The sequence below is a fragment of the Cetorhinus maximus genome, chromosome 4 (assembly GCF_964194155.1).
Source record: "Cetorhinus maximus chromosome 4, sCetMax3.hap1.1, whole genome shotgun sequence".
Lineage (NCBI taxonomy): Eukaryota > Metazoa > Chordata > Chondrichthyes > Lamniformes > Cetorhinidae > Cetorhinus > Cetorhinus maximus.
In genome coordinates this window covers 177,922,210-177,947,985 of record NC_135882.1, presented here as the reverse complement: position 1 = coordinate 177,947,985, position 25,776 = coordinate 177,922,210, and the positions used below count along the sequence as shown (strand labels likewise).

The following is a 25,776-nucleotide window of genomic DNA, read 5'->3' as shown; positions in this document are numbered from 1 at the left end:
TTACTTCTAGTAGGATTCCCAGCCTCTAATTTGCTCTTGTAACCACAGTATTTATATGGCTGGTCCAGCTCAGTTTCTGGTCAATGGTAACCCCCCTCAGGATGTTGATAGTGGAGGTTTCAGCGATGGTAATGCCATTGAATGTCAAGGGGCGATGGTTGGATTCTCTCTTGTTGGAGATGGTCATTGCCTGGCATTTGTGTGGCATGAATGTTACTTGCCACTTGTCAGCCCAAGCCTAGATATTGTCCAGGTCTTGCTGCATTTGGACATGGACTGGGGGTGCACCGCACTGTTGGAGGCTCACTACTGAAGGAGCATTGCACTGTCAAAGGATCAGTATTGAGGGAACACTGCACTGTCGGAGGGTCAGTACTGAGGGAGTACTGCACTGTCAGAGGGTCAGTACTGAGGGAGTGCTGCAATGTCGGAGGGTCAGTATTGAGGGAGTATTGCGCTGTCGGAGGGTCAGTATTGAGGGAGTGCTGTCAGTGAGTCTTTCAATGAGACTTTAAACTGAGGTCCACTTTGCCTTGTATAGATGTAAATAATAACACATCCACTATTTCAAAGAGTAGTGACGCTCTCCTGCTTCCTTGGCGAATATTTATCCCTCAAGCAACATCGCAAAAACAGATTATCTGGTTATTTATCACATTGCTGTTTGTGAGATCTTGCTGTGTGTATGTTGACTTCCATATTTCAATCATTAAAACAGTGCCAGCATCTCAAAATTTTCTGCGTTACCTATGAGATGTGGTGAATGCATGTACCTTCTTTCTTTTTTCCACCCCTCCCATTATGAATCCAAACCCCGCACTCCTCCCACCATCCCCATAAGCTGAGACAGCAAGCAGTGGACACACGTCTTTGCTTTTTCTGCTTCAGCTTGCTCCCCCTACCCTCCCAAAGCCTTTATTCACATTGTGATCAGAATTAGGAGCAGTGAAATATATACCCCTCCCTAGTCCCGTCGCGGTGGAGGGGAGTTGGCAATAGCTACAAATGTTAGGGTCCCCAGTTGAAGCCTGAGATTAATCTGCACAGACCAGGGGTGGAATCTTTGCTATTTGTGAATTACTTTCAAGTTTGTGCATCTTAAATGGTTTCAATTTTGAGAGAATTTTCCCACCAATTTATTCTCAATAATTGGTGTGCTCTCCTCAGCCTGGAGTTAAGAAGCGTTGTGGGACAGTGTAGGGGGAGCTTTACTCTGTATCTAACCCTGTGCTGTACCTGGCCTGGGAGTGTTTGTTGGGGACAGTGTAGAGAGTACTTTTCTCTGTATCTAATGCCGTGTCGTACCTGTCCTGGGAGTGTTTGATGGGGACAGTGTAGAGAGAACTTTTCTCTGTATCTAACACCGTGCTGTACCTGCCTTGGGAGTGTTTGATGGGAACATAGGAGCAGGCGTAGTTCATTCAGCTCATCGAGCCTGCTCTGCCATTCAATACGATGATGGCTGATCATCCACTTGAATGCTTTTTTCCCACACAATCTCCATATCCCTTTTTATGTCATTGGTATTTAGAAATCTGTTGTTCTTTGCTTTAAAATACTCAATGACTGAGCTTCCACAGCCCTTTGGGCTAGATAATTCCAAAGATTCACAACCCTCTGTCCAAAAAACTTTCTCCTCATCTTTGTCCTAAGTGGCTTCCCTCTTATTTTGAAATTGTGGTCCTCTGGTTCTAGACTCCCCAACCAAGGGAAACATCTTACCTGCATCTACCCTGTCTATTCCTTTAAGTATTTTGTAGGTTTCAATGAGATCGCCTCTCATTCTTCAAAACTCTAGAGAATACAGGCCCAGTTTCCCCAATCTCTCGCCATAGGACAGTCCCGCACTCCCTCTACGGCAATAATATCCTTCCTAAGGTAGAGGGACCAAAACTGCACTCGGTATTCCAGGTGCGGTCTAACCAAGGTGCTATACAATTGAGTACAAAAGAGGATTTTGTACTCAAATCCTCTTGTGATAAGGGCTAACATACCATTATGTTATCATCCCAGCTGATGTTATTACTGGACAAGTCCGATCCCATTGTGGAAGCTGGCTTGATAAGAAACATTAACTACATTTCATTAGACAACAAAAAAGTTGGAAAGATTCAGCACAGATACAAAAGAAAAAATGATTCAAACTCACTCTGTCCCTTTTGTCCCAGTAATACCCTTACAGCCCCAACACTCCAGTGAAGAGATACCACTATTTCCACACCAAGACTAGAGGTTGCTCAGTTGCAAAGAGGCTCCTCTTCCAGTAGACTTCTGAACATTGTTCGGAACTAGAGTTGGTTTTAAGTAAGTTATATATGTATTTGTGTGTGTTATGATTAAGCTATAACTTTAAGTTTAAGTTTCGGATTTAAGTTTAATGTATATGTTGTATGGGTGTGGTAAGAAAAGGGAAACCTGCGTTGATTTCACTTTTGAATGTTGCCTGCAAGTATGTGGGTTTGTCTGTATAACGTGCATTTTTAATGAGGTTTTATGACACTTGAAGTGAAGAGATGGGTTATCAAAGGGGTTAGTGGTTTAGGGAAGTTAAAACAAAGTAGGAAAAAACTGTGCTGTTGCCTAGCAACAGGGAGCTCACAGAGAAAAACAGAAAAGCAGTTTGATTTCAGTTGGTAGGGGAATTCCACAGAAACTACCAGATCAGGCAGGACAGGAGCGACAGAGAGCAGGACAGGAGCGACAGAGAGCGGGACAGGAGCGACAGAGAGCGGGACAGGAGCGACAGAGAGCGGGACAGGAGCGACAGAGAGCGGGACAGGAGCGACAGAGAGCGGGACAGGAGCGACAGAGAGCGGGACAGGAGCGACAGAGAGCGGGACAGGAGCGACAGAGAGCGGGACAGGAGCGACAGAGAGCGGGACAGGAGCGACAGAGAGCGGGACAGGAGCGACAGAGAGCGGGACAGGAGCGACAGAGAGCGGGACAGGAGCGACAGAGAGCGGGACAGGAGCGACAGAGAGCGGGACAGGAGCGACAGAGAGCGGGACAGGAGCGACAGAGAGCGGGACAGGAGCGACAGAGAGCGGGACAGGAGCGACAGAGAGCGGGACAGGAGCGACAGAGAGCGGGACAGGAGCGACAGAGAGCGGGACAGGAGCGACAGAGAGCGGGACAGGAGCGACAGAGAGCGGGACAGGAGCGACAGAGAGCAGGTCCCAAAGAAAAAAAAAAGTCCCAAAAAAACCAGGGAGTGGGACAGCTAAGTCAAGGAACGAGGACAGGAATCGGAAACAGGTCCTGTTCAATGGAATTGAAAGGAAGGAGCAGAGGGAAAGTCTCCAAATTAAAGAGACAGAACTGCAGAGAGCAGACTTGGAACAAAGTGGGCTTGCGAGAAGCCTTTGGAGGTGCAGTGTCCTGCTTGGCAAAGCTGAATATCGGAGAGTGTGTGGAGGGTGAAGCCTGAATGCATATAGACATCCAGGGGAGGAGAACATTGGAAGGAGAGGTCAAACCCTTGGAGGTGGATCCCTGTTGGAGACGTTCAAGTTAAAGCTTTGTTGGGGAGAGAATTCCAAAGTGAGTTCTTTGAACGTAAAGATTGGAAGCCCACTGAAGGGAGACAGAAGGCGGAATCATCCCAGATTTTCACTTAAGTGTGGTAGCGGGCGGGAAAAACGATGTTTTCCCACCAGCCATAATGGCGGCTTTTCACACCGTATCATCCCAAACCCACCGCATCAATTACGCATTCCCCGATACGCACTGTTTGAATGGCGGGTGGGCTCTGATTGGCCCCGCCACACTGTCACCTCGCTGCTTCACCACGCCAGGCACCACATTTAAAGTACAGCCGTGCTCAGTGCTTCCAGCCTAGGACTGCAGCAAAGAAGGCATGGCCCCGAAAGGCAAGCAAACAGCAGCTCTTGAGCACCTTTTGGATGCTGTGGAGGCCGGCTGTGATGTCCTCTATCCCCACTCTGGCAGCAGGAGGAGCAGCAACATTACCACTCCAGCCTGGTAGGTGATGGCAGTGGTGATCAGTGCCAATGCTGCACGAAAGAGGTTGGCCATCCAATGCAAAAAGAGGACAAATGATCTCATTCTTACAGCCAGGGTATGGCAACCACCTCATCAATCAAAACTCACACACTCAAGCCCATCATACTTTCACTGGCATCTCACTTAATGCCAGCTCAAGGGACATCACCACCCATTCTCACGCACATATCCTCCCATGTCCATCTGGCCTCAACTCCTCTGGAGACTGCCTCCTCAGCCCTCACCATCTTGAGGTCACTTGCACAGATCAACATCATCACACACACCCTGGGATACCTTCCATCCCCAGTACAGCCCTCACCCTGCAGCCTCTTCCCTTGCTTGAGGCCACTTCTCCCCCTTCTCTAAGCAAGCCCTAGCCCTGCAGCCATTGAAAAGCCACCCACATATGGTTGATCTGGTAGGTAGAGACCTAGTCTTGAGCCTAGTGATGCGGTGCTGTCTGTGAAGCCTGGCACTGATGACTGAGTGCTGACCGAAGCAAGGTAGGCAAACAAACCTCAAAGTCTCCAGCAAAGTGCAGCCCGCCAACTGCGCGCCTTATATATGCTGTTGCCGATCCAGCGGCGAGTGGGGGGTGGTGGGGAAGAGGGGATGAGTCTGGTGGGCTGGCCCTATGATGACATTGTGAAACCGATTTTTGGCTTTCTCGCCATATTATCCGCTCACACGACTGAACATGACCAACGCCTGCAGGTATGGAAAATCCCAGCCAGAGTATCCATGAGACTGGTTGGCCCACGGTATGACAAGCATCTGGAGCAGTTGATGAGAAATCCATAGACACTGCCTTGGGTGGCATCTGCCATTTGGTTCCAGAGCATGTGGTGTCCGACCATAAGTCACCTATTAGTTTACATGAACTGTATACTTACTGTGAACATTAGAGTATAAGACTGATTTTGTAACTTGTGCTTTCCTTATGAATCTGTATATATCTGTAAAGGTATAGTTGGAGTGAAGGAGTAATGTAATATAGTTCATCTTTTCTTGTTTAATAAATGTTTTATTCTTTTGTTAAAAGTTCATTAGCAGTCTCCTGCGACTCTGTTCAGTAGCCACTCTGCACGTTTCTAAACAAAAATTAAAAATTAGGGTCTATCAAGCCAGGTCCCACACTGGGGTCTGACCTGTCTGGTAGTAACGTTAGCTGGGATCATAACAACATTCACCAGAAGTCCTTCCACAATTAGTATTTCCCTTGAAATATCCAGAAAATTCACTCTGAATTCACTATTACTCCAACTTTAGAGCAAAACGTATGAGTCTTAGATATTTTCTGTCTTCACCCTGTGGTAGACACATACCAACTGAATTAAAATCTGCCTTTCTGTCTCTGTGGGTCCCTCTCTGATCCCCGGCTAGGCAACCGCGCAGTTTAATGTTTATTTTAACTTCCCTAAACCACTAATCCCTTGATAACCCATCTCTTCACTTCAAGAGTTGTACAACCTCATTAAAAATGCATCCATACAAACAGGGCCTGGAGACTTCCTGGCTCCATCTCCAAAAAAAATCTCTAAAATGAAACCAAAGCCAGGTTTCACCTTTCTTAACAGACAAATAACAAAAATATAAATTAAACTTAAAGTATATCTTGTTCCTGACACCCACAAGTACCGATATAACTTGCTTAAAACTGTATCTAGCTCCTAACAATTAGCCTTCCTAATTGCTTGCTGGACCTGCATGTTAGCTTTCAGTGACTTATTGACAAGGGTACCCAGGACCCTTTGTACATCTACACTCTTACCATTTAAGAAATACCCTGCATAGGCAATGGCGTAGTGGTATTGTCGCTGGACTAGTAAGCCAGAGACCCAGGGTAATGCCCCGGGGACCCGGATTCAAATTGTGCCACGGCAGATGGTGGAATTTGAATTCATTAAAAGAAAATCTAGAATTCAAAGCCTAATGATGACCATGAAACCATTGCCGATTGTTGTAAAAACCCATCTGGTTCATTAATGTCCTTTAGGGAAGGAAACCTGCCATCTTTACCTGGTCTGGCCTACGTGTGACTCCAGACCCACAGCAATGTGGTTGACTCTTAAATCACAGAATAACAGAGTGCACAAGAGGCCCTTTGGCCCATCGAGTCTGCACCGACATGTGAGAAACACCTGACCTACCTACCTAATCCCATTTACTAGCACTTGGCCCATAGCCTTGAATGTTATGACGTGCCAAGTGCTCACCCAGGTACTTTTTAAAGGATGTGAGGCAACCCGCCTCCACCACCCTCCCAGGCAGCGCATTCCAGACCGTCACCACCCTCTGGGTAAAAAAGGTTTTCCTCACATCCCCCCCTAAACCTCTTGCCCCTCACCTTGAACTTGTGCCCCCTCGTGACTGACCCTTCAACGAAGGGGAACAGCTGCTCCCTATCCACCCTGTCCATGTCCCTCATAATCTTGTAGACCTCGATCAGGTCGCCCCTCAGTCTTCTCTGCTCTAACGAAAACAACCCAAGTCTATCCAACCTCTCTTCATAGCTTAAATGTTTCATCCCAGTTAACATCCTGGTGAATCTCCTCTGCACCCCCTCCAGTGCAATCACATCCTTCCTATAATGTGACGACCAGAACTGCACACAGTACTCTGGCTGTGGCCTCACCAAGGTTCTATACAACTCCAACATGACCTCCCTACTTTTGTAATCTATGCCTCGATTGATAAAGGCAAGTGTCCCATATGCCTTTTTCACCACCCCACTAACATGCCCCTCCGCCTTCAGAGATCTATGGACACACACGCCAGGGTCCCTTTGTTCCTCAGAACTTCCTAGTGTCATGCCGTTCATTGAATGCTTCCTTGTCAAATTACTCCTTCCAATCCTTTTCAGGATTAAATTCCATCTGCCACTTATCTGCCCATTTGAGCATCCCGTCTATATCTTCCTGTAGCCCAAGACACTCAACCTCACTGTTAACCACCCGGCCAATCTTTGTGTCATCTGCAACTTACTAAATGCTCTCTGAACAAGGGCAGTTAGAGATGGGCAATAAATGCTGGCCTAGCCAGCGATGCCCACATCCCATGAATGAATTTTTAAAATCTGTTCCTCCTACCAAAGTGGATAACCTTACGTTTTCCACATTAGATTCCATCTGCCATGCTCCTTACCCTCACTAAGTCTGTCCAACTCCCCTTGAAGCTGCTTTGCATCTTCCTCACAACACACATTCCCACCTAGTTTTGTGTTACCCGCAAACCTATGAAAATTACATTTAGTCCCCACATCCAAATCATGGATATATATTGTGAACAGCTGGAGCCCAAGTTCTGAGCCTTGCGGTATCCCACTAGTCACAGCTGGCCAATGTGAGAATGAGCCGTTTATTCTTGCTCACTTTTTGTGTCTGTTAACCAATCCTTAATCCATGTTTGATGGGGACAGTCTGTAGGGATCTTTACTTTGTATCTAACCCTCTGCTGTTGTTCACAGAATCACAGAATCTTTATAGTATAGAAGGAGGCCATCCAGCCCCTTGAGTCTGCACTGGCTCTCTGAAAGCCTGCCCTGGGAGTGTATGATGGGGACAGTGTAGAGGGAACTTTACTCTGTATTTAACCCTTTGCTGTACCTGTCCTGGGAGTGTTTGATGGGGTCAGTGTTGAAGGAACTTTACTCTGTATCTAACCCCGTGCTGTACCTGCCCTGGGAGTGCTTGATGAGACAGTGGAGCGGGAACTTTCCTCTGCATCTATGCCCTGGTGTAACTGCCATGGAAATATTTGATTGAACATTACAGGGGGAGCTTTAATTTGAACTTAATTTGAACCTAACCTTGCTTGTGTTTGATTTGAACTCTAGGGCCTGAAGAGTGCCGCACAGACAATTGGCTGCCTGGTGTCCCTCTACTTTGTTTCGCCAAAGCTAACGAATCTGATGTGCTTGGTAATGCCAGTCCTGATTGGAACTGGAGCATATTTGGGCTCATACCTTCGGGAATTATCCCAAAAGGCACAGGAACAGGTATGGGGAAGGGAGTGGGCAGTGAATGTTTGTGTTGGTGTTTGCATAGAACTGATGGGGCTGTGGGTGAGGAGAGTCTGAAGAGGCAACCAAGGGCCTAGACAATGAGTCAGATGGAATGTATAGGTGGGTAGCTGTAGCTTACTCAGAACCAGTGTCTGGATATAAAGGAGAATTATAGGAGAGATCCCAGGATTTGTTCAGGGGGCGAATAAAGATTGGTCTAGGTTGGGGAGATAATATTGAAGCCAGGTTCATTGAAGAAGCACCAATATTCTGGAATGGGGAGATGGCAATGTTGAAATTCTGGGAGGTTGAGATTGAAGTTCACTGGAATGAATATGGTTAGCGAGTTAAGTCCAGGGTCAGAGGGACAAAGATTCTTTCAGCTCCTCACATCTGTAAAAGGGAAAACGCTTGGATCTATTATTAAGGAGGTTATAGCAGCGCACATGGAAAATCTTAATGCAGTCTGGGAAGGTCAACATGGTTTTGTGAAAGGGAAATCATATTTGATTAATTTATTAGTCCTTTGAGGAAGTGGGATGCAACGTGGATAAAGGGAAACCTGTAGATGTGGTATGCTTGTATTTCCAAAAGGCATTTGACAAGGTGCCACACAAAATAAGAGCTCGTGGTATAGGGGTAACATATTAGCATGGATAGAGAATTGGTTAGCTAATAGGAAGCAGAGAGTAGTAATAAGTAGATCATTTTCGGGTTGGCAAGTGGAGTATCACAGGGACGAGTTCTGGGGCCTCAACTATTTACAATCCATATCAATGACTTGGATGAAGGGACCGAAGGTATGGTTGCTAAATTTGCCGTTGACGCAAAGACAGGTAGGAAAGTAAGTTGTGAAGTGGGCTTGAGCCTGTACAAGGATATATATATATATATATATATATATATATAGTAGGCATATATATAGTATCAGTGAGTAGGCAAAAATTTGGCAGATGGAATATAATGTGGGAAAATGTGAACTCGTCCACTTTAGCAGGAAGAATAGAAAAGCAGTATATTATTTAAATGGAGAGAGATTACAGAATTCTGTAATACAGAGGGATCTGGGTGTCCTGTTACATGAATTGCAAAAATTTAGTATATAAGCAAGTGATTAAGAAGGCAAATGGATGTTGGTGTTCATCATAAGGGGAATGGAATATAAAAGTAGGGAAGTTTCACTGCTGCTGTACAGGGCCTTGGTGAGACCACATCTGGAATACTGTGTACAGTTTTGGTCCCCTTATTTGGAAAAGGACATAATTGCTTTGGAATTAGAGTCAGAGAAGGTTCACTTGACTCATTCCTTGGATTAAGTTGGTCTCTTCTGAAGAAAGGTTAGACAGGTTGGGCCTATATTCTTTGGAGTTTATAAGATCAAGAGGTGAACTTTTTGAATCATATAAGGATCCTGAGGGGATTTCGCAGGATGGATGCTGAAAGGATGTTTCCCCTTGTGGGAGAGAGTAGAACTAAGGGACGCAGATTAAAAATAGGAGATCTTCCATTTAAGATGAAGATGAGGAGAATATTTTTCTGTCAGTGTGTTATTAGTTTGTGAAATTCTTCTCCTCAGACAGCAGTGGAGACAGGGCCATTGAATATTTTTAGGGTTGAGTTCAATAGATTCTTGACTGACAAGGGAGTCAAAGATATAGGGGGTAGATAGGAAAGTAGAGGCCAAAATTATTACAGCCATGATCTTGGCATCATTTATCTTCATTTATTGAAATAACAAGAATATAAGCAGAGGCAGGACTATAGATTTAATTAGTAAAATTTAATTAGTAAAATAATTAATTAAACACTGTAATGATAGCAGGGGAGGCAATGTGTTGCAGAATGTGGGAGCTCTTAGACACCTGATGCACTGGTAGTAATCTTCCAAGAATCCTTAATTCTGGAAAAGTCCCAGAAGATTGGAAAACTGCCAATGTAATGCCCTTATTCAAATAGGGAGGGAGACAAAAAACAGATAACTATAGGACAGTTAGCTTAACATCCGCCATTGGGAAAATGTTAGAATCTATTATAAAGGATGTAATAGCAAAGCATTTAGAAATGCATAATATAATCAAACAGAGTCAGCATGGCTTCATGAAGGGGAAATAATGCCTGACAAATTTATTAGAATTCTTTGAGGAGGTAACAAGCAGGATGGATAAAGGGGAACCAGTAGATGTAATATATTTGGATTTCCAAAAGGCGTTTAATAAGGTACCGCACATAAGGCTACTTAATAAGATAAGATCCCATGGTGTTGGGGGTAGTATATTAGCATGGAGAGAGGATTAGTTAACTAATAGAAGACAGAGAGTTGGGACAAGAAGGGCATTTTCAGAATGGCAACCTGTAACTAGTGGAGTGCCACAAGGATCAGTGCTGGGGCCTCAATTATTTACAATATATGTTAATGACTTAGATGAGGGAAGTGAATGTATTATTGTCAAGTTTGCGGATGACACAAAACTAGGTGGGAAGGCTAGTTGTGAGGATGACACAAAGAGTCTACAGAGGGATATAAACAGGTTAAGTGAGTGGACAAAAACTTGTTAGATGGAATATAATGTGAGAAAATGTGTGGTTATGCATTTTGGCAGGAAGAATAGAGGAGCTGAATATTATTTAAATGAAGAAAGACTGCAGAAAGTTGCAGCACAGAGGGATTTGGGGGTCCTCGTGCATGAATCCCAAAAAGCTAACATACAAGTTCAACAGGTAATAGGAAAGGCAAATGGAATGTTGGCCTTTATTTCAAAGGGAATGGAGTATAAAAATAGGCAAGTCTTGCTAAAACTCTACAAGGCACGTGTTAGACCACGCCTATAATACTGTGAATAATTTTGGTCCGCTTATCTAAGGAAAGATATGCAGGCATTGGAGGCAGTCCAGAGAAGGTTCATTAGGCTGATCCCAGGTATGAAGGGGTTTTCTTATGGGGAGAGGTTGAGTAGGTTGGGCCTGTACTCATTGGAGTTTAGAAGAATGAGAGGCGACCTTATTGAAAGATATAAGATTCTTAGGGGGCTTGACAGGGTAGATGTTGAGAGGTTGTTTCCCCTTGTGGGAGAGTCTAGGACCAGAGGACATAATCTTAGAGTAAGGGATATCCCATTTAAGACAGAGATGAGGAACAATTTCTTCTCTTAGAGGGTAGTCAATCTGTGGAATTCTTTACCACAGAGGGCTGTAGAGGCTGGGTCGTTAAGTATATTCACGGCTGAGATGGAGAGATTTTTAATCAGTAAGGGAACCAAAGGTTATGGGGAAAAGGCAGGAAAATGGAGTTGAGGATTATCAGATCACCCATAATCTCATTGAATTGCAGAGCAGACTCGATGGGCCTACTGGTCCACTTCTGCTCCAATGTCTTATGGTCAATGTGATTCAAGGCAAACACATCTGCCTGTAAATGCCTGTGGCTGGAGGAACTTTGGTTCAGAGTCATTGAGCTGCAGGCACTACAATACATCAGGGGAGGGGGAAACTTACCTGGATGAGCGAACTGACCATGGCACCGTGGTACAGGAAGCCATTCAAGCAGGTGGAGAGTTAATGGGAATGTAGTGGTAGTAGGGGACAGTCAGGGGGATAGACACAGTTCTCTGTAACTGAGAAGCTGAATTCAGGCGGCTGTGATGCCCGTCCAGTGCCAGGATTCAGGGCATCTGCTCAGGGCTGGAGAGGAACTTGCAGTGGGAGGGAGAGGATCCAGTTTTTGTGATCCATGTAGGCACCAATGACATAGGTAGAGCTGTGGAAGAGGCTTTGCTTAAGGAGAATGAGCAGCTAGGGGATAAACTGCAAAGCAGGTCCTGAAAGTTAATAATTTCTGGATTATTACTTGAGCCACTAGCAAATTGGCGTAGTGTAAATAAGATTAGAGGGTTAAATGCATAACTCAATGACTGGTGTGGGAGATAAAAACAGAAAATGCTGGTAAAACTCAGCAGGTCTGACAACATCTGTGGAGGGAGAAACAGCGTTAATATTTCGAGTCCATATGATTCTTTTGAAGAAGAATCATATGGACTCTGTTTTTATTTTGGGGGAGGCAATGGCGTAGTGGTATTGTCGCTGGACTAGTAATCCAGAGACCCCAGGGTAATGCTCTGGGGACCTGGGTTCAAATACTGCCATAGCAGATGGTGGAATTTGAATTCAATGAAAAAAAATCATGGAATTAAAAAGCCTAATGATGACCATGAAACCATTGTCGATTGTTGTAAAAACCCATCTGGTTCACTAATGTCCTTTAGAGAAGGAAATCGAATCTGCCGTCCTTACCTGGTCTGGCCCACATGTGACTCCAGATCCACAGCAATGTAATTGACTCTTAAATGCCCCCTGAACTAGGGCAATTAGGGATGGGTGATAAATGCTGGCCTGACCAATGACACCCACATCCCATGAATGAATTTAAAAAAATGTCAGATTTCCAGCATCCGCAGTATTTTGCATTTATTGTTGGTGTGGGAGAAACAGGTTTCGATTCATGGGGCACTGGTACACCTATTGGGGAAAATGGGAGCTGTACTCTTGAGATGGTCTTCATCTGAGCCGTACTGGGACCAGTGTTCTAGAGAGTCATATAACTAGGGTGGTAGAGAGGTCTTTAAACTGAATAGTGGGGTGAGAGATCAGGTGAAGGAAGATGTGATAAATTAAAGAGAGAAGACAAGACAAGAGAGCAAGGTAGTGTTAAGACACAACAGATGGTAAATGCTGAGCTGTTCAAATCCCAGAGGGAAACTTGAAACAACTGTCACAACTAATTTTCAATTTGTATAAATTTCAAGATGTGTTCCTTGTAGTAGTAATAAGACCACCAAGTCTTATAGGTTTTTATAAAACTAGATTAAACATTTAGCAATAAGAGAAATGATTTTAAATACATACATTGATCTACAAATTACTACTATGATAACTTCTAAATCCCCGACTCAATCCAACTCCCAGTTACACTTTCGTTAAGGCAACAGTAAGACGCATAGATTTTAAAAGACCCAGGAAAAGAAATACCCTGAACATGTCGAATTCAAAGTGAGTTTTCTTAACTTCGGTCCTTTGGAGATGGCAGCTTAAGGCATAGATGCTGAAGGCTTTTCACACTTGTTAGATCTTAAAAATGCCTACCCTTACACACAGCCCTTGCTCCTTCTTTATACATATCTCCCTCTTTGAATGTAAATACCCATTGTTTCACTGTGTGTGTCTTTGGATTTTATCTCCCTGATAATAAAACCCTCTCATAGCACTAAGTTTTACCAGTAATCTTTGGACAAAATAAACACACTGTTTCACTGCTTCACCTGGCTAGGTGACACATTTCACCCCTCCTTTGAAAACAATCTAATCTGGTTTATTTCAAAATGTAAATGTTCCCTTGACACCAATGTTTCTAAACTTACCCATGTTTATCTAATTAACATTTCAAATCTACCCTCTCTTAGATCAAAGCACCCAGACTAGCTGCCTCTAATTCAATTAAATCTCACACACACACACACACACACATACATACATACATACATACACACACACACACACACACACACACACATACATATCGACACATAGACACATCCCACTATTACTCTATTTTACAATAAATTCCAATAACATTATGAGAGTTATTGTATCTTCTTGACAGTTAGCAATAGTGGAATTAATAATCTGAGTGTGGCAGGAAGGGACAGAACATACAAGCTTAAGAATGTGTAAGCAGATAAGACATGAGATTGTGAAAAATAATAAAAAGACAGAATTAAAGGCATTTTATCTGAATGCACACAGCATTCACATCAAGGTAGGTGAAATTGACAACATAACTGGAAGCAAATGGGTATGATCTAATTGCCAATATAGAGACGTGGCTGCAGGGGGACCAAGGCTGGCAACTGAATATTCAAGGTTATTCGACATTTAGGAAGGATAAGCAAAAAGGAGATATGAAGAAGGGATGAGATCGGTAAATTAGTGAGAGGGATCTTCAGGAAATTAGAAGTTCATGTAACAAGGTTAATACTGTCATCTTGGGGGACCTGAATTGACATATAGACCAGGTAAACCTAATTAGCACTAATGTTGTAGCGGACCAATTCCTAGAATGTATACGAGATGGTTTTCTAGAACAATATATTTAGGAACCAACTAGAGAACAGGCTATTTTAGATTGAGTATCATGCGGTGAAATTTCATTCTAATGAAGCCTTTAGGAAAGAGTGACCATAATATGATAGAATTTAACATGAAGTTTGAAAGTGATGTAGTTCAATCTGAAGCTAGTATCTTAATTCTAAACAAAGGAACCTGCAAATGTATGAGGGGCAAGTTGACTGTCGTAGATTGGGAAACTGCATTCAGAGGTATGATAATAGACAGGCAATGGCTAGCATTTAAAGAATTAATGCATGGTTTACAACAAATTTACATTCCTTTGAGGCACAAAAACCTGGCAGGAAAGATAATCCAACTGTGCATAACAACTGAAGTTAAAGATTGTTTTAGATGTTTAAAACATTTCTTTATTTTCTTATTCATTCACGAGATGAGGGCTTCACTGGCTGGGCCAGCATTTATTGCCCATCCCTCGTTGCCCTTGAGAAGGTGGTGGTGAGCTGCCTTCTTGAACCGCTGCAGTCCATGTGGTGTAGGTCCACCCATGATGCTGTTAGGGAGGGATTTCCAGGATTTTGACCCAGCGACAGTGAAGGAACGGCGATATATTCCTAAATCAGGATGGTGAGCGACTTGAAGGGGAACTTCCAGGTGGTGGTGTTCCCATCTATCTGCTGCCCTTGTCCTTCTAGAAGGTAGTGGTTGTGGGTTTGGAAGTTGCCTGTCGAAGGAGCCTTGGTGAATTCCTGCAGTGCATCTTGTAGATGGTACACACTGCTGCCACTGTGCATCGGTGGTGGAGGGAGTGAATGTTTGTGGATGTGGCACCAATCAAGTGGGCTCCTTTGTCCTGGACGTTGTGGGAGCTGCACTCATCCAGGCAAGTGGGGAGTATTCCATCACAATCCTTATTTGTGCCTTGTAAATGGTGGACAGGCTTTGGGGAGTCAGGAGGTGAGTTAGTCATCGCACGATTCCCAGCCTCTGACCTGCTCTTGTAGCCTCAGTATTTATATGGCTAGTCCAATTCAGTTTCTGGTCAATGGTAACCCCAGGATGTTGATCGTGGGGGATTCAGTGATGGTAATGCCATTGAATATCAAGGGGCGAAGGTTGGATTCTCTCTTGTTGGAGAGAATCTTGGGTGGCGCGAATGTTACTTGCCACCTGTCAGTCCAAGCCTGGATATTGCCCACGTCTTGCTGCATTTGGACATGGACTGCTTCAGTATCTGAGAAGTCGTGAATGGTGCTGAATATTGTGCAATCATCAGTGAACATCCCCACTTCTGACCTTATGATGGAAGGAAGGCCATTGATGAAGCAGCTGAAGATGGTTGGGCCGAGGACACTACCCTGAGGATCTCCTGCAGTGATGTCCTGGAACTGAGATGACTGACCTCCAACAACCACAACCATTTTCCTTTGTACTCGGTATGACTCCAACCAGCGAAGAGTTTTCGCCCTGATTCCCATTGACTCCGGTTTTGCTAGGGCTCCTTGGTGCCACACTCTGTCAAATGCGGCCTTGATGTCAAATGCAGTCACTCTTACCTCACCTCGGGAATTCAGCTCTTTTGTTCATGTTTGAATCAAGCCTGTAATGAGGTCAGGAGCTGAGTGGCCCTGGCGGAACCCAAACTGAGCGTCAGTCAGCAGGTTATTGCTAAGCAAGTGCCGCTTGATAGCACTATTGATGATTTCTTCCATTACTTTACTGATGATCAAGAGCAGACTGATGGGAGGGTAATTCGCCAGGTTGGATTTATCCTGCTTTTTGTGTACAGGACATACCTGGGCAATTTTCCACATAGCCGGGTAGATGTCAGTAGTGTAACTGTATTGGAACAGCTTGGCTAGGGGCACGGCAAGTTCTGGAGCATAAGTCTTCAGTACTATTGCTGGAATATTGTCAGGGCCCATAGCCTTCGCAGTATCCAGTGCCTTCAGCCATTTCCTGATATCATGTGGAGTGAATCGAATTGGCTGAAGACTGGCATCTGTGATGCTGGGGACCTCCGGAGGAGGCCGAGATGGATCATCCACTCGGCACTTCTGGCTGAAGAATGTTGCAAATACTTCAGCCTTATCTTTTGCACTGATGTTCTGGGCTCCTCCATCATTGAGAATGGGGATAATTGAGGAGCCTCCTCCTCCAGTGAGTTGTTTAATTGTCCACCACCATTCACATCTGGGTGTGGCAGGACTGCAGAGCTTAGATATAATCCGTTGGTTGTGCGACCGCTTAGCCCTGACTATCAATCGCTGCTTATGCTGCTTGGCATGCAAGTAGTCCTGTGTTATAGCTTCATCAGGTTGACACCTCATTTTTAGGTATGCCTGGTGCTGCTCCTGGCATGCCCTCCTGCACTCTTCATTGAACCAGGGTTGATCCCCTGGCTTGATGGTAATGGTAGAATGGGGGATATGCTGGGCCATGAGGTTATATATTGTATTCGAGTACAATTCTGCTGCTACTGATGGCCCACAGTGCCTCATGGGAAAGCCAGTCTTGAGTTGTTAGATCTGTTCGAAATCTATCCCATTTAGCATGGTGATAGTGCCATCCAACACGATGGAGGGTATCCTCATTGTGAAGGCGGGATTGTGCACTGGTCACTCCTACCGATGCTGTCTTTGACAGATGCATCTGCGGCAGGCAGGTTGGTGAGGATGAGGTCAAGTATGTTTTTCCCTCTTGTTGACTCCCTCACCACCTGCCGCAGACTCGTTTAGGACTTGGCCAGCTCGGTCAGTAGTGGTGCTACCGAGCAACTCTTGGTGATGGACTTTGATGTCCCCCACCTGGAGTACATTCTGTGCCCTTGCCACCCTCAGCTTCCTCCAAGGGGTGTTCAACATGGAGGTGCACTGATTCATCAGCTGAGGGAGGGCGGTACAGGGTAATCAGCAGGAGGTTTCCTTCCCATGTTTGACCTGATGCCATGAGACTTCATGGGGTCCGGAGTTGATGTTGAGGACTCCCAGGGCAACTCCCTCCCGACTGTATCCCACTGTGCTGCCACCTCTGCTGGATCTGTCCTGCTGGTGGGACAGGACATACCCAGGGATGGTGATGGTGGTGTCTGGGACATTATCTGTAAGATATGATTCCGTGAGGATGACTATGTCAGGCTGTTGCTTGACTAGTCTGTGAGACAGCTCTCCCAATTTTGGCACAAGCCCCCAGATGTTAGTAAGGACGACTTTGCAGAGTCGACAGGGCTGAGATTTTTTGTTACTTTGTAGCGGTTTGTTACAACTGAGTGACCTGCTCGGCCATTTCAGAGGGAACCACATTGCTGTGGGTCTGGAGTCACGTGTAGGCCAGACCTGCTTTTTAATTTCCTTCCTAACTCCCTGAAATTCAATAAAAATCTGGAATTAAAAGTCTAATGATGACCATGAAAGCATTGTCAATTGCCGTAAAAATCCATCTGGGTCACTGTTGTCCTTTAGGGAATGAAATCTGTCGCCCTCATCTGGTCTGGTCTACATGTGACTCCAAATCTGCTGAAATGTGGTTTACTCTTAAGTGCCCTCTGAAATGGCCTAGCAAGCTCCCCAGATATATCAAACCGCTACAAAGTCAAAAAAAGAAAAGAAACTGGACGGACCACCCGGCATCAACCGAGGCACCGGAAATGACAACAGACCTTTGGACCCTGCAAAGCCCTCCTTACTTACATCTGGAGGCTTGTGCCAAAATTGGGAGAGTTGTTTCACAGACTAGTCAAGCAACAGCCTGACACAATCATACTCATGGAGTCAGAAAATACTCGTGGTGGGAAATTTATTTTTCTTCATGCACGGGATGTGGGCTTCGCTGGCTGGGCCAGCATTTATTTCCCATCTCTAGTTGCCCTTGAGAAGGTGGTGGTGAGTTGCCTTCTTGAACTGCTGCAGTCCATGTGGTGTCGGTACACCCACAGTGCTGTTAGGAAGGCATTCCAGGGTTTTCACTCAACGAAGTGAAGGAACAGTGATATATTTCCAAGTCAGGATGGTGAGTTGCAATGCCCATCACCAAGAGTGGCTCGGTAGCACCACTACTGACCGAGCTGGCCGAGTCCTAAAGGACATAGCTGCTAGACTGGGTCTGAGGCAGATGGTGAGGGAACCAACAAGAGAGAACAACATACTTGATCTCATCCTCACCAACCTGCCTGCCGCAGATGCATCTGTCCATGACAGTATCGGTAGGAGTGATCACCGCAGTCATTGTGGAGAAGAAGTCCCATCTTCACATTGAGAATACCCTCCATCATGTTGTGTGGCACAACCACCGTCCTAAATGGGATAGATTTTGAACAGATCTAGCAACTCAAGTCTGGGCAACCATGAGGCGCTGTGGGCCATCAGCAGCAGCAGAATTGTACTCGAACATGATCTGTAACCTCATAGACTGGCATAACTCCCGCTCTACTGTCACCACCAAACCAGGAGATCACCCTGGTTCAATGAAGAGTGCAGGAAGGCATGCCAGGAGCAGCACTAGGCATACCTAAAAATGAGGTGTCAACCTGGTGAAGCTACAACACAGAACTAAATTGTGTGTCAAACAGCATAATCAGCGAGTGATAGACAGAGCCAGGCAATTCCACAACCAATGGATCAATCCTAAGCTCTGCAGTTCTGCCACATCCAGTCGTGAATGGTGGTGAAAAATTAAACAACTCACTGCAGGAGGAGTCTCCACAAATATCCCCATCCCCAATGATGGGGTGTCCATCATCTCAGTGCAAAAGATAAGGCTGAAGCATTTGCTACAATCTTCAGCCAGAAATGCCGAGTGGATGATCCACCTTGGCCTCCTCCAGATGTCCCCAGCATCACAGATGCCAGTCTTCAACCAATTCGATTTACTCCACATGATATCAAGAAATAGCTGAAGGCACTGGATACTGCAAAGGCTATGGGTCCTGTCAATGTTCCGGCAATAGTACTGAAGATTTGTGCTCCAGAACTTGCCACGCCCCTAGCCAAGCTGTTGCAGTCTAACTACAACACTGGCATTTACCCAGCAATGTGGAAAATTGCCCAGGTATTTCCTGTACATGAAAAGTAGGACAAATCCAACCTGGCTAACTACACCCCGTCAGTCTACTCTCGATCATCAGTAAAGCGATGGAAGGGGTCATCAACAGTGCTATCAAGCGGCACTTGCTTAGCTATAACCTGCTCATTGACGCTCATTTTGGGGTCCACCAGGGCCACTCAGCTCCTGACCTCATTACAGCCTTGGACAAAAGAGCTGAACTCCTGAGGTGAGGTGAGAGTGACTGCCCTTGACATCAAGGTAGCATTTGACCGAGTGTGGCATCAAGAAGCCCTAGCAAAACTGGAGTCAAGGGGAATCAGGGGGGAAACTCTCTGTTGGTTGGAGTCATACCTAGCACAGGTGGTTGTTGGAGGTCAGTCATCTCAGCTCCAGGACATCACTGCAGGAGTTCCTCAGGGTAGTGTCCTCAGCCCAACCATCTTCAGCTGCTTTATCAATGACCTTCCTTCCATCATAAGGTCCGAAGTGGGGATGTTCGCTGATGATTGCACAATGTTCAGCGCCGTTCACAACTCCTCAGGTACTGAAGCAGTCCATGTCCAAATGCAATGAAACCTGGACAACATCCAGCCTTGGGCTGACAGGTGGTAAGTAACAATCACGCCACACAAGTGCCAGGCAATGACCATCTCCAACAAGAGAGAATGTAATCATCACCCCTTGACATTCAATGGCATTAGCATCACTGAATCCCCCACCATCAACATCCTGGGGGGTTACCATTGACCAGAAACTGAACTGGACTTGCCATATAAATACTGTGGCTACAAGAGCAGGTCAGAGGCTAGGGATCCTGTAGCAAGTAACTCACCTCCTGACTCCCCAAAGCCATCATCTACAAGGCACAAGTCAGGAGTGTGATGGAATACTGTCTACTTACAGGTGCAGACACGATGAGTCAAACTGCCTCCTTCTGTTAAGATCCTGTGATTCTGTCTTTCTGAGCGTAGCTCTAACACACTCAAGAACCTTGACACCATACAGGACAAAGCATCCCACTTGATTGGCACCCCAGCCACAAACGTCCTTTCCCTCCACCACCAATGCACAGTAGCAGCAGTGTGTGCCATCTACAAGATGCACTGCAAAAATTCACCAAGGCTCCTTAGACAGCACCTTCCAAACCCACGACCACCACCATCTAGAAGGTCAAGGGCAGCAGATACATGGGAACACCACCACCTGGAATTTCCCCTTCAAGCCAGTCAGCGTTCTGACTTGGAAAAATATCACCATTCCTGTCACTGGGTCAAAATCTTGGAACTTCCTCCCTAACAGCACTGTGAGTGTACCTATACCACATGCACTACTGCAGTTCAAGAAGGCAGCTCACCACTACCTTCTCAAGGGCAATTATGGATGGGCAAGAGATGCTGGCCCAGCCAGCGAAGCCCACATTCCTTGAAGGAATATAACAAAAAATCAGCTGCTTCATTAATGACCTTCTATCATTGGTCAGAAGCGGGGATATTCGCAAATGATTGCACAATGTTCACCATTTGCAACTCCTCAGCTACTGAAGCAATCCGTGTCCATAATCAGTGAGATCTGGATAATATTCAGGCTTGTGTTGATAAGTGGCTAGCAACATCCGTGCCACACAAGTGTCAGGCAATGACCATCAAAACGCAGTTGATAAAGTGCCGTACAACTGATTTGTGAGCAAAGCGAGAGCTCATGGAATAAAAGGGTCAACAGCAACCTGGATATGAAATTGGCTGTGGACATGAAACAGAGTGTCATCATGAACTAATGTTTTTTTGGCTGGAGGAAGGTTTGTAGTGGAGTTCCCCAGGGGTCAGTGTTAGCAGCTTTGCTCTTCCTGATATTTATTAATGACCTAGATGTTGGTGTATAGGGCACAATTTCTAAATTTGCAGATGAAACGAAATTTGGAAACATTGTAAACCGTGAGGAGGATAATGTAGAACTTCAAAAGGACATAGACAATTTGGTGGAATGGGCAGATAGGTGGCAGATGAAGTCCAATGCAGGGAAATGAGAGGTGATTCATTTTGATGGGAAGAACATGGAGAGATCATATTAAGGGCTCAATTCTAAAGGGGCTGCAGGAGCAGAGGGACCTGGATGTATATGTACATAAGTCATTGAAGGTGACAGGACAGGTTGAGAGCGCGGTTAATAAAGTATACAGTATCCTGGGTTTTATTAATAGGGGCATAGAGTACAAGAGCAAGGAGGTTAAGTTGAACATGAATAGGACATTAGTTCAGCCTCAGCTGGAGTATTGCGTCCAGTTCTGGGCACCGCACTTTAGGAAGGATGTGAAGGCAGTGGGGAGAATGCAGTATAGATTCATGAGACTGGTTCCAGGGATGAGAAACTTTGGTTATGAAGATTGATTGGAGAAGTTAGGACTGTTTTCCTTGGAGAAGAGAAGGCTGAGAAGAGATGTGATAGGGGAATTCAAAATAATGAGGGGTCTGGACAGAGTAGATAGAGAGAAACTATTCCCACTCATGAAAGGATCGAGAACAAAGGAGGACAGATGTAAAATATTTGGTAAAAGAAACAGAAATGAGACGAGGAGAAACTTTCACCCAGCGAGTGGTTGGGGTTTGAATACACTGCCAGAGAGTGTGGTGGAGGCAGGTTCAATCGAGGCATTCAAAAGGAAATTAGACTGTTATCTGAAAAGGAAGAATGTGCAGGGTTACGGGGAGAAAGCAGGGGAATGACATGAATTGCTCATTTGGAGAGCTGGTGCAGACACGGTGGGTCCAATGGCCTCCTTCTGTGCTGTAACAATTCTGTGATTCTGTGACCTTGGAGTGCATGTCCAAATTTCCCTGAAGGTGGTTGGATGGGTAGATTAGGTGGTCAAGGAGGCATACAGGATACTTGTCTTTATTAGCTGAGGCACAGAACATAGGAGCTGGGTGGGGCGTTATGTTAGAATTGTATAAAATGACAGATTGGCCACAGCTCGAGTGCTTTTGTGCAGCTCTGGTCACCGCGCTGTAGGAAAGGGGTGACTGCACTAGAGAGGGTATGGAGGAGATTTACACGGACGTTGCCTGGACTGGAGAATTTTAGAGATGAGGAAAGATTGACTCGGCTGGAGTTGTTTTGTTTGGAACAGAGGAGGCTGAGGGGAGATTTAATTGAAGTATATAATAATATGAGGGGTCGAAATAAAGCAATGGGAAGGCCCTAAAGCCTTTGGTTGAGGGGTTTATAAGATGGGAAATGTAGATTTAGGGTAAGTGTAGGGGGAGATTTGAGGGGAAAATTTTTTTCATCCAGAGGGTGGTGGGGTCTGGAACTCACTGCTCAAAAGGGTGGTAGAGACAGAAACCATCAGTGCATTTAAACAACACTTGGATATGTACTTGAAGTTCCGTAACCCAAAAGCTACAGATCAAGAGCTTGAAAGTGGGATTAGGCTGAATGGCTGGCTACATGTCGGCCTGCGCAGATAGGATGGGCTGAATGGCCTCCTTCTGTGCTGTAAATTTCTACGATTCAGATGCAGTTCAGGTTCTTCAATAGTCATTCCAAAACTTACAACCTTTACCATTAATGAGGAGGGCAGTGTGTGCACGGGAACACCACCACTTGCAAGGTTCCCTCCTGACTTGAAAATATATTGTAGTTCGTTCATTGTCACTGTGTCAAAATCCTGAAACCCCTGAACTAACTGCACTATCAAAGCATTTTCATCACAAGGACTCCAGTGGTTGAAGCGGATGCCATCTCAAGGGAATAAATGCCGATCTCACTTGAGACATCCACATTCTAGAATGAATGAATAAATAAAATTTGAATGCAGGTTAGATAGGGGATGAAGCTTCCTGTAAATTATTGCTAATGTGTCTCAGCCTCAGAAGGTTTACTCTTATTGCAGCAGAGTTGAACTTTCTCATTTCCCTGTGGTCTCTCTGCCAGCCTGTAGCAGGTTAAGGAGCAGTTTTGTGCTCATTAGGAACTGTATTGAGATGGCAAAAAATCAGAGCTTAATTATTTATTCAATTTCAAAGCACAGGACACTGGCTGGGTCAGGAGTTCCTGAGTAGGGTTTCCGATTTTACTGAATGTCAGTGTGAAATCTGTTTTAACAAACTATTCCCAGATTGCCAAGGCAACATGTGTGGCGGATGAAGCACTGGGAAACATACGGACAGTGAAGGCATTTGCAATGGAAGACCTGGAAATTCAGTAAGTAAGATGGTCCCCAATGGAGTCCTGCCAGGGGCTGACTTATTGACGGTTATTATGCTAACCTAAAGCTGGTCAGAAGTTCAGCTGTTCAGTCATACGCATTGTAAGAGTGAAGGGGAAGGATTAATTCCCATCAGTACATTCCTGCATGCCTCCTTGCTTACTATCCACTCTGCACATCATCCCCTTTCACTGGTGTGTACATTCATAGTACAGGAACTGACACTGAGACATACGAGTCATACGGTGGGAGTATCGTCAGTGAGAGTGTATGCTGTGCATAGTAGAACACCTGATAGAACATAAGAAATAGGAGCAGGAGTAGACCACACGGCCCAATGAGCCTGCTCCGCCATTCAATATGATCATGGCTGATCTTTAGCTTCAACTCCACTTTCCCACCCCCTCCCCATATCCCTTAATTCCCTGAGAGACCAAAAATCTGTCTATCCTAGTCTTAAATATGTTCAATGATGGAGCATCCACATGGGGCAGAGAATTCCAAAAATACACAGTCCTTTGAGTGAAGAAATCTCTCCTCATCTCAGTCAGAAACGATTGGGACCTTATCCTAAGACTGTGTCCCCGTGTGTTAGATTCCCTGACCAGTCTTTCAGCGTCACCCTCTCAAGTCCTTGCAGAAATTTGTAGGTTTCAATGAGAACGTCTTTCACTCTTCTAAACTCCAGAGAATATAAACCCAATTTATGCAGCTTCTCATCATAGGACAAACCCCTCATATGAACGTACGAAATAGGAGCATATGTAGGCCATTCAGCCCCTCGAGCTTGCTGCACCATTCCATAAGACCATGGCTGACCTGTTTGTGTTTGAATTCCACATCCCCATCTACACCGATAACCTTTAATTCCCTTGTCTAACAAGAATCTATCTACCTCCACCTTAAAAATATTTAATGACTCCGCCTCCACCACCTTCTGAGGCAGAGAATTCCAAAGTCACACAACCCTCAGAGAAAAAAATTCTCCTCATCTCTGTTCTAAAATGGCAACCCTTAATTTTAAAAGAGCGCCCCCTAGTTCTAGACTCACCCACTAGACGAAACATCCTTTCCACGTCCACCTTGACCAGACTGATCAGGATCCAATATGCTTCAATCAAGTCACCCCTCACCCTTCTAAACTCCAGTGGAAACAAGCCTATGATCTGATGGAATGGTGGAGCAGGTTCGAGGGGCCGAATGGCCTACTTGTGCTCCTATTTCATATGTTTGTGTGAGGAGGTTGCCCTATGATGACAGGCTGCATAAATTGGGCCTATATTCTCTGGAGTTTAGAAGAATGAGAGGCGATCTCATTGAAACCTACAAAATTCTGAAGGGGCATCATCGGGTGAATGCTGAGAGATGGCTTCCACTGGTCGGGGAATCTAAGACAGGATAAGGGGCCAATCAGTTAAGACTGAGATGAGGAGAAATTTCTGTCTAGCCTTTCCTCTTAAGACAACCCGCTCATTCCTGATATCAATCCAGTAAACCTCCTCTGAACTGCCTCCAACGCATTTATATCCTCCCTTAGATAAGGAGACCAAAACTGCACACAGTGTTCGAGATGTGAACTCACGAATACCCTGTATAACTGAAGCATAACATCCTTACTTTTATGTTCAATTCCTCTCATAATGAAGGCTAGCGTTCCATTAGCCTTCTTGATTACTTGCTGTACCTGGATACTAACTTTTTGTGACTGAGAACATCTAGATCCCTCTGCACCTCGGAATTCTGCAGCCGTTCTCCGTTTAGGTAATACTCTGCTTTTTTATTCTTCCTGCCAAAGTGAACAACTTCACATTTTCCCACATTATACTCCATCTGCCAGACTTTTGCCCACTCACTCAACCTATCTATATCCATCTGTAATCTCCTTATGTCCTCTTCATAACATACTTTCCTACCTATCTTGTGTCATCTGCAAATTTAGCTACCATGCCTTCACTCCCCTCATCTAAATCATTGATATAAATTGTAAAAAGTAGAGGCCCCAGTACAGACCCCTGCAGGACTCCACTTATCACATCCTGCCAATTAGAAAAAGACCCATTTATGAATCTTTTCTGCTTTCTGCCAGCCAGCCAGCCAATCTTCTATCCATGCTAATATGTTACCCACTTCACCATGAGCTATTATGTTCTGCAATGATCATTGATGTACTTTATCAAGTGCCTTCTGGAAATCCAAGTATAGTACGTCTACAGGCTCCCCTTATCGACGGCGCAAGTTACTCCTTCAAAGAATTCCAGAAAATTGGTTAAACATGATTTCACTTTCACAAAACCATGTTTACTCTTCCCGATTACCTTGAGCTTTTCTAAGTGCCCAGCTATAACCCCCTGAATGATCAATTCTAACACCTTCCCCACGACAGACGTCAAGCTAATAGTTCCTT

At 45.0% G+C, this 25,776-nt stretch overlaps 1 protein-coding gene across 2 annotated transcripts in view; it reads left to right on the top strand.

The window, feature by feature from the left end:
- The window catches only part of LOC144680071 (mitochondrial potassium channel ATP-binding subunit-like), a 99,936-nt gene that overhangs the window by 34,849 nt on the left and 39,311 nt on the right, over nucleotides 1–25,776 (top strand). For both annotated transcript variants that reach the window (XM_078541221.1, XM_078541220.1), the window contains 2 exons: nucleotides 7,841–8,002; nucleotides 23,283–23,368. In XM_078541221.1, the coding sequence (XP_078397347.1) occupies nucleotides 7,841–8,002; nucleotides 23,283–23,368 (248 nt within the window). The remainder of the gene's footprint in view (nucleotides 1–7,840; nucleotides 8,003–23,282; nucleotides 23,369–25,776) is intronic.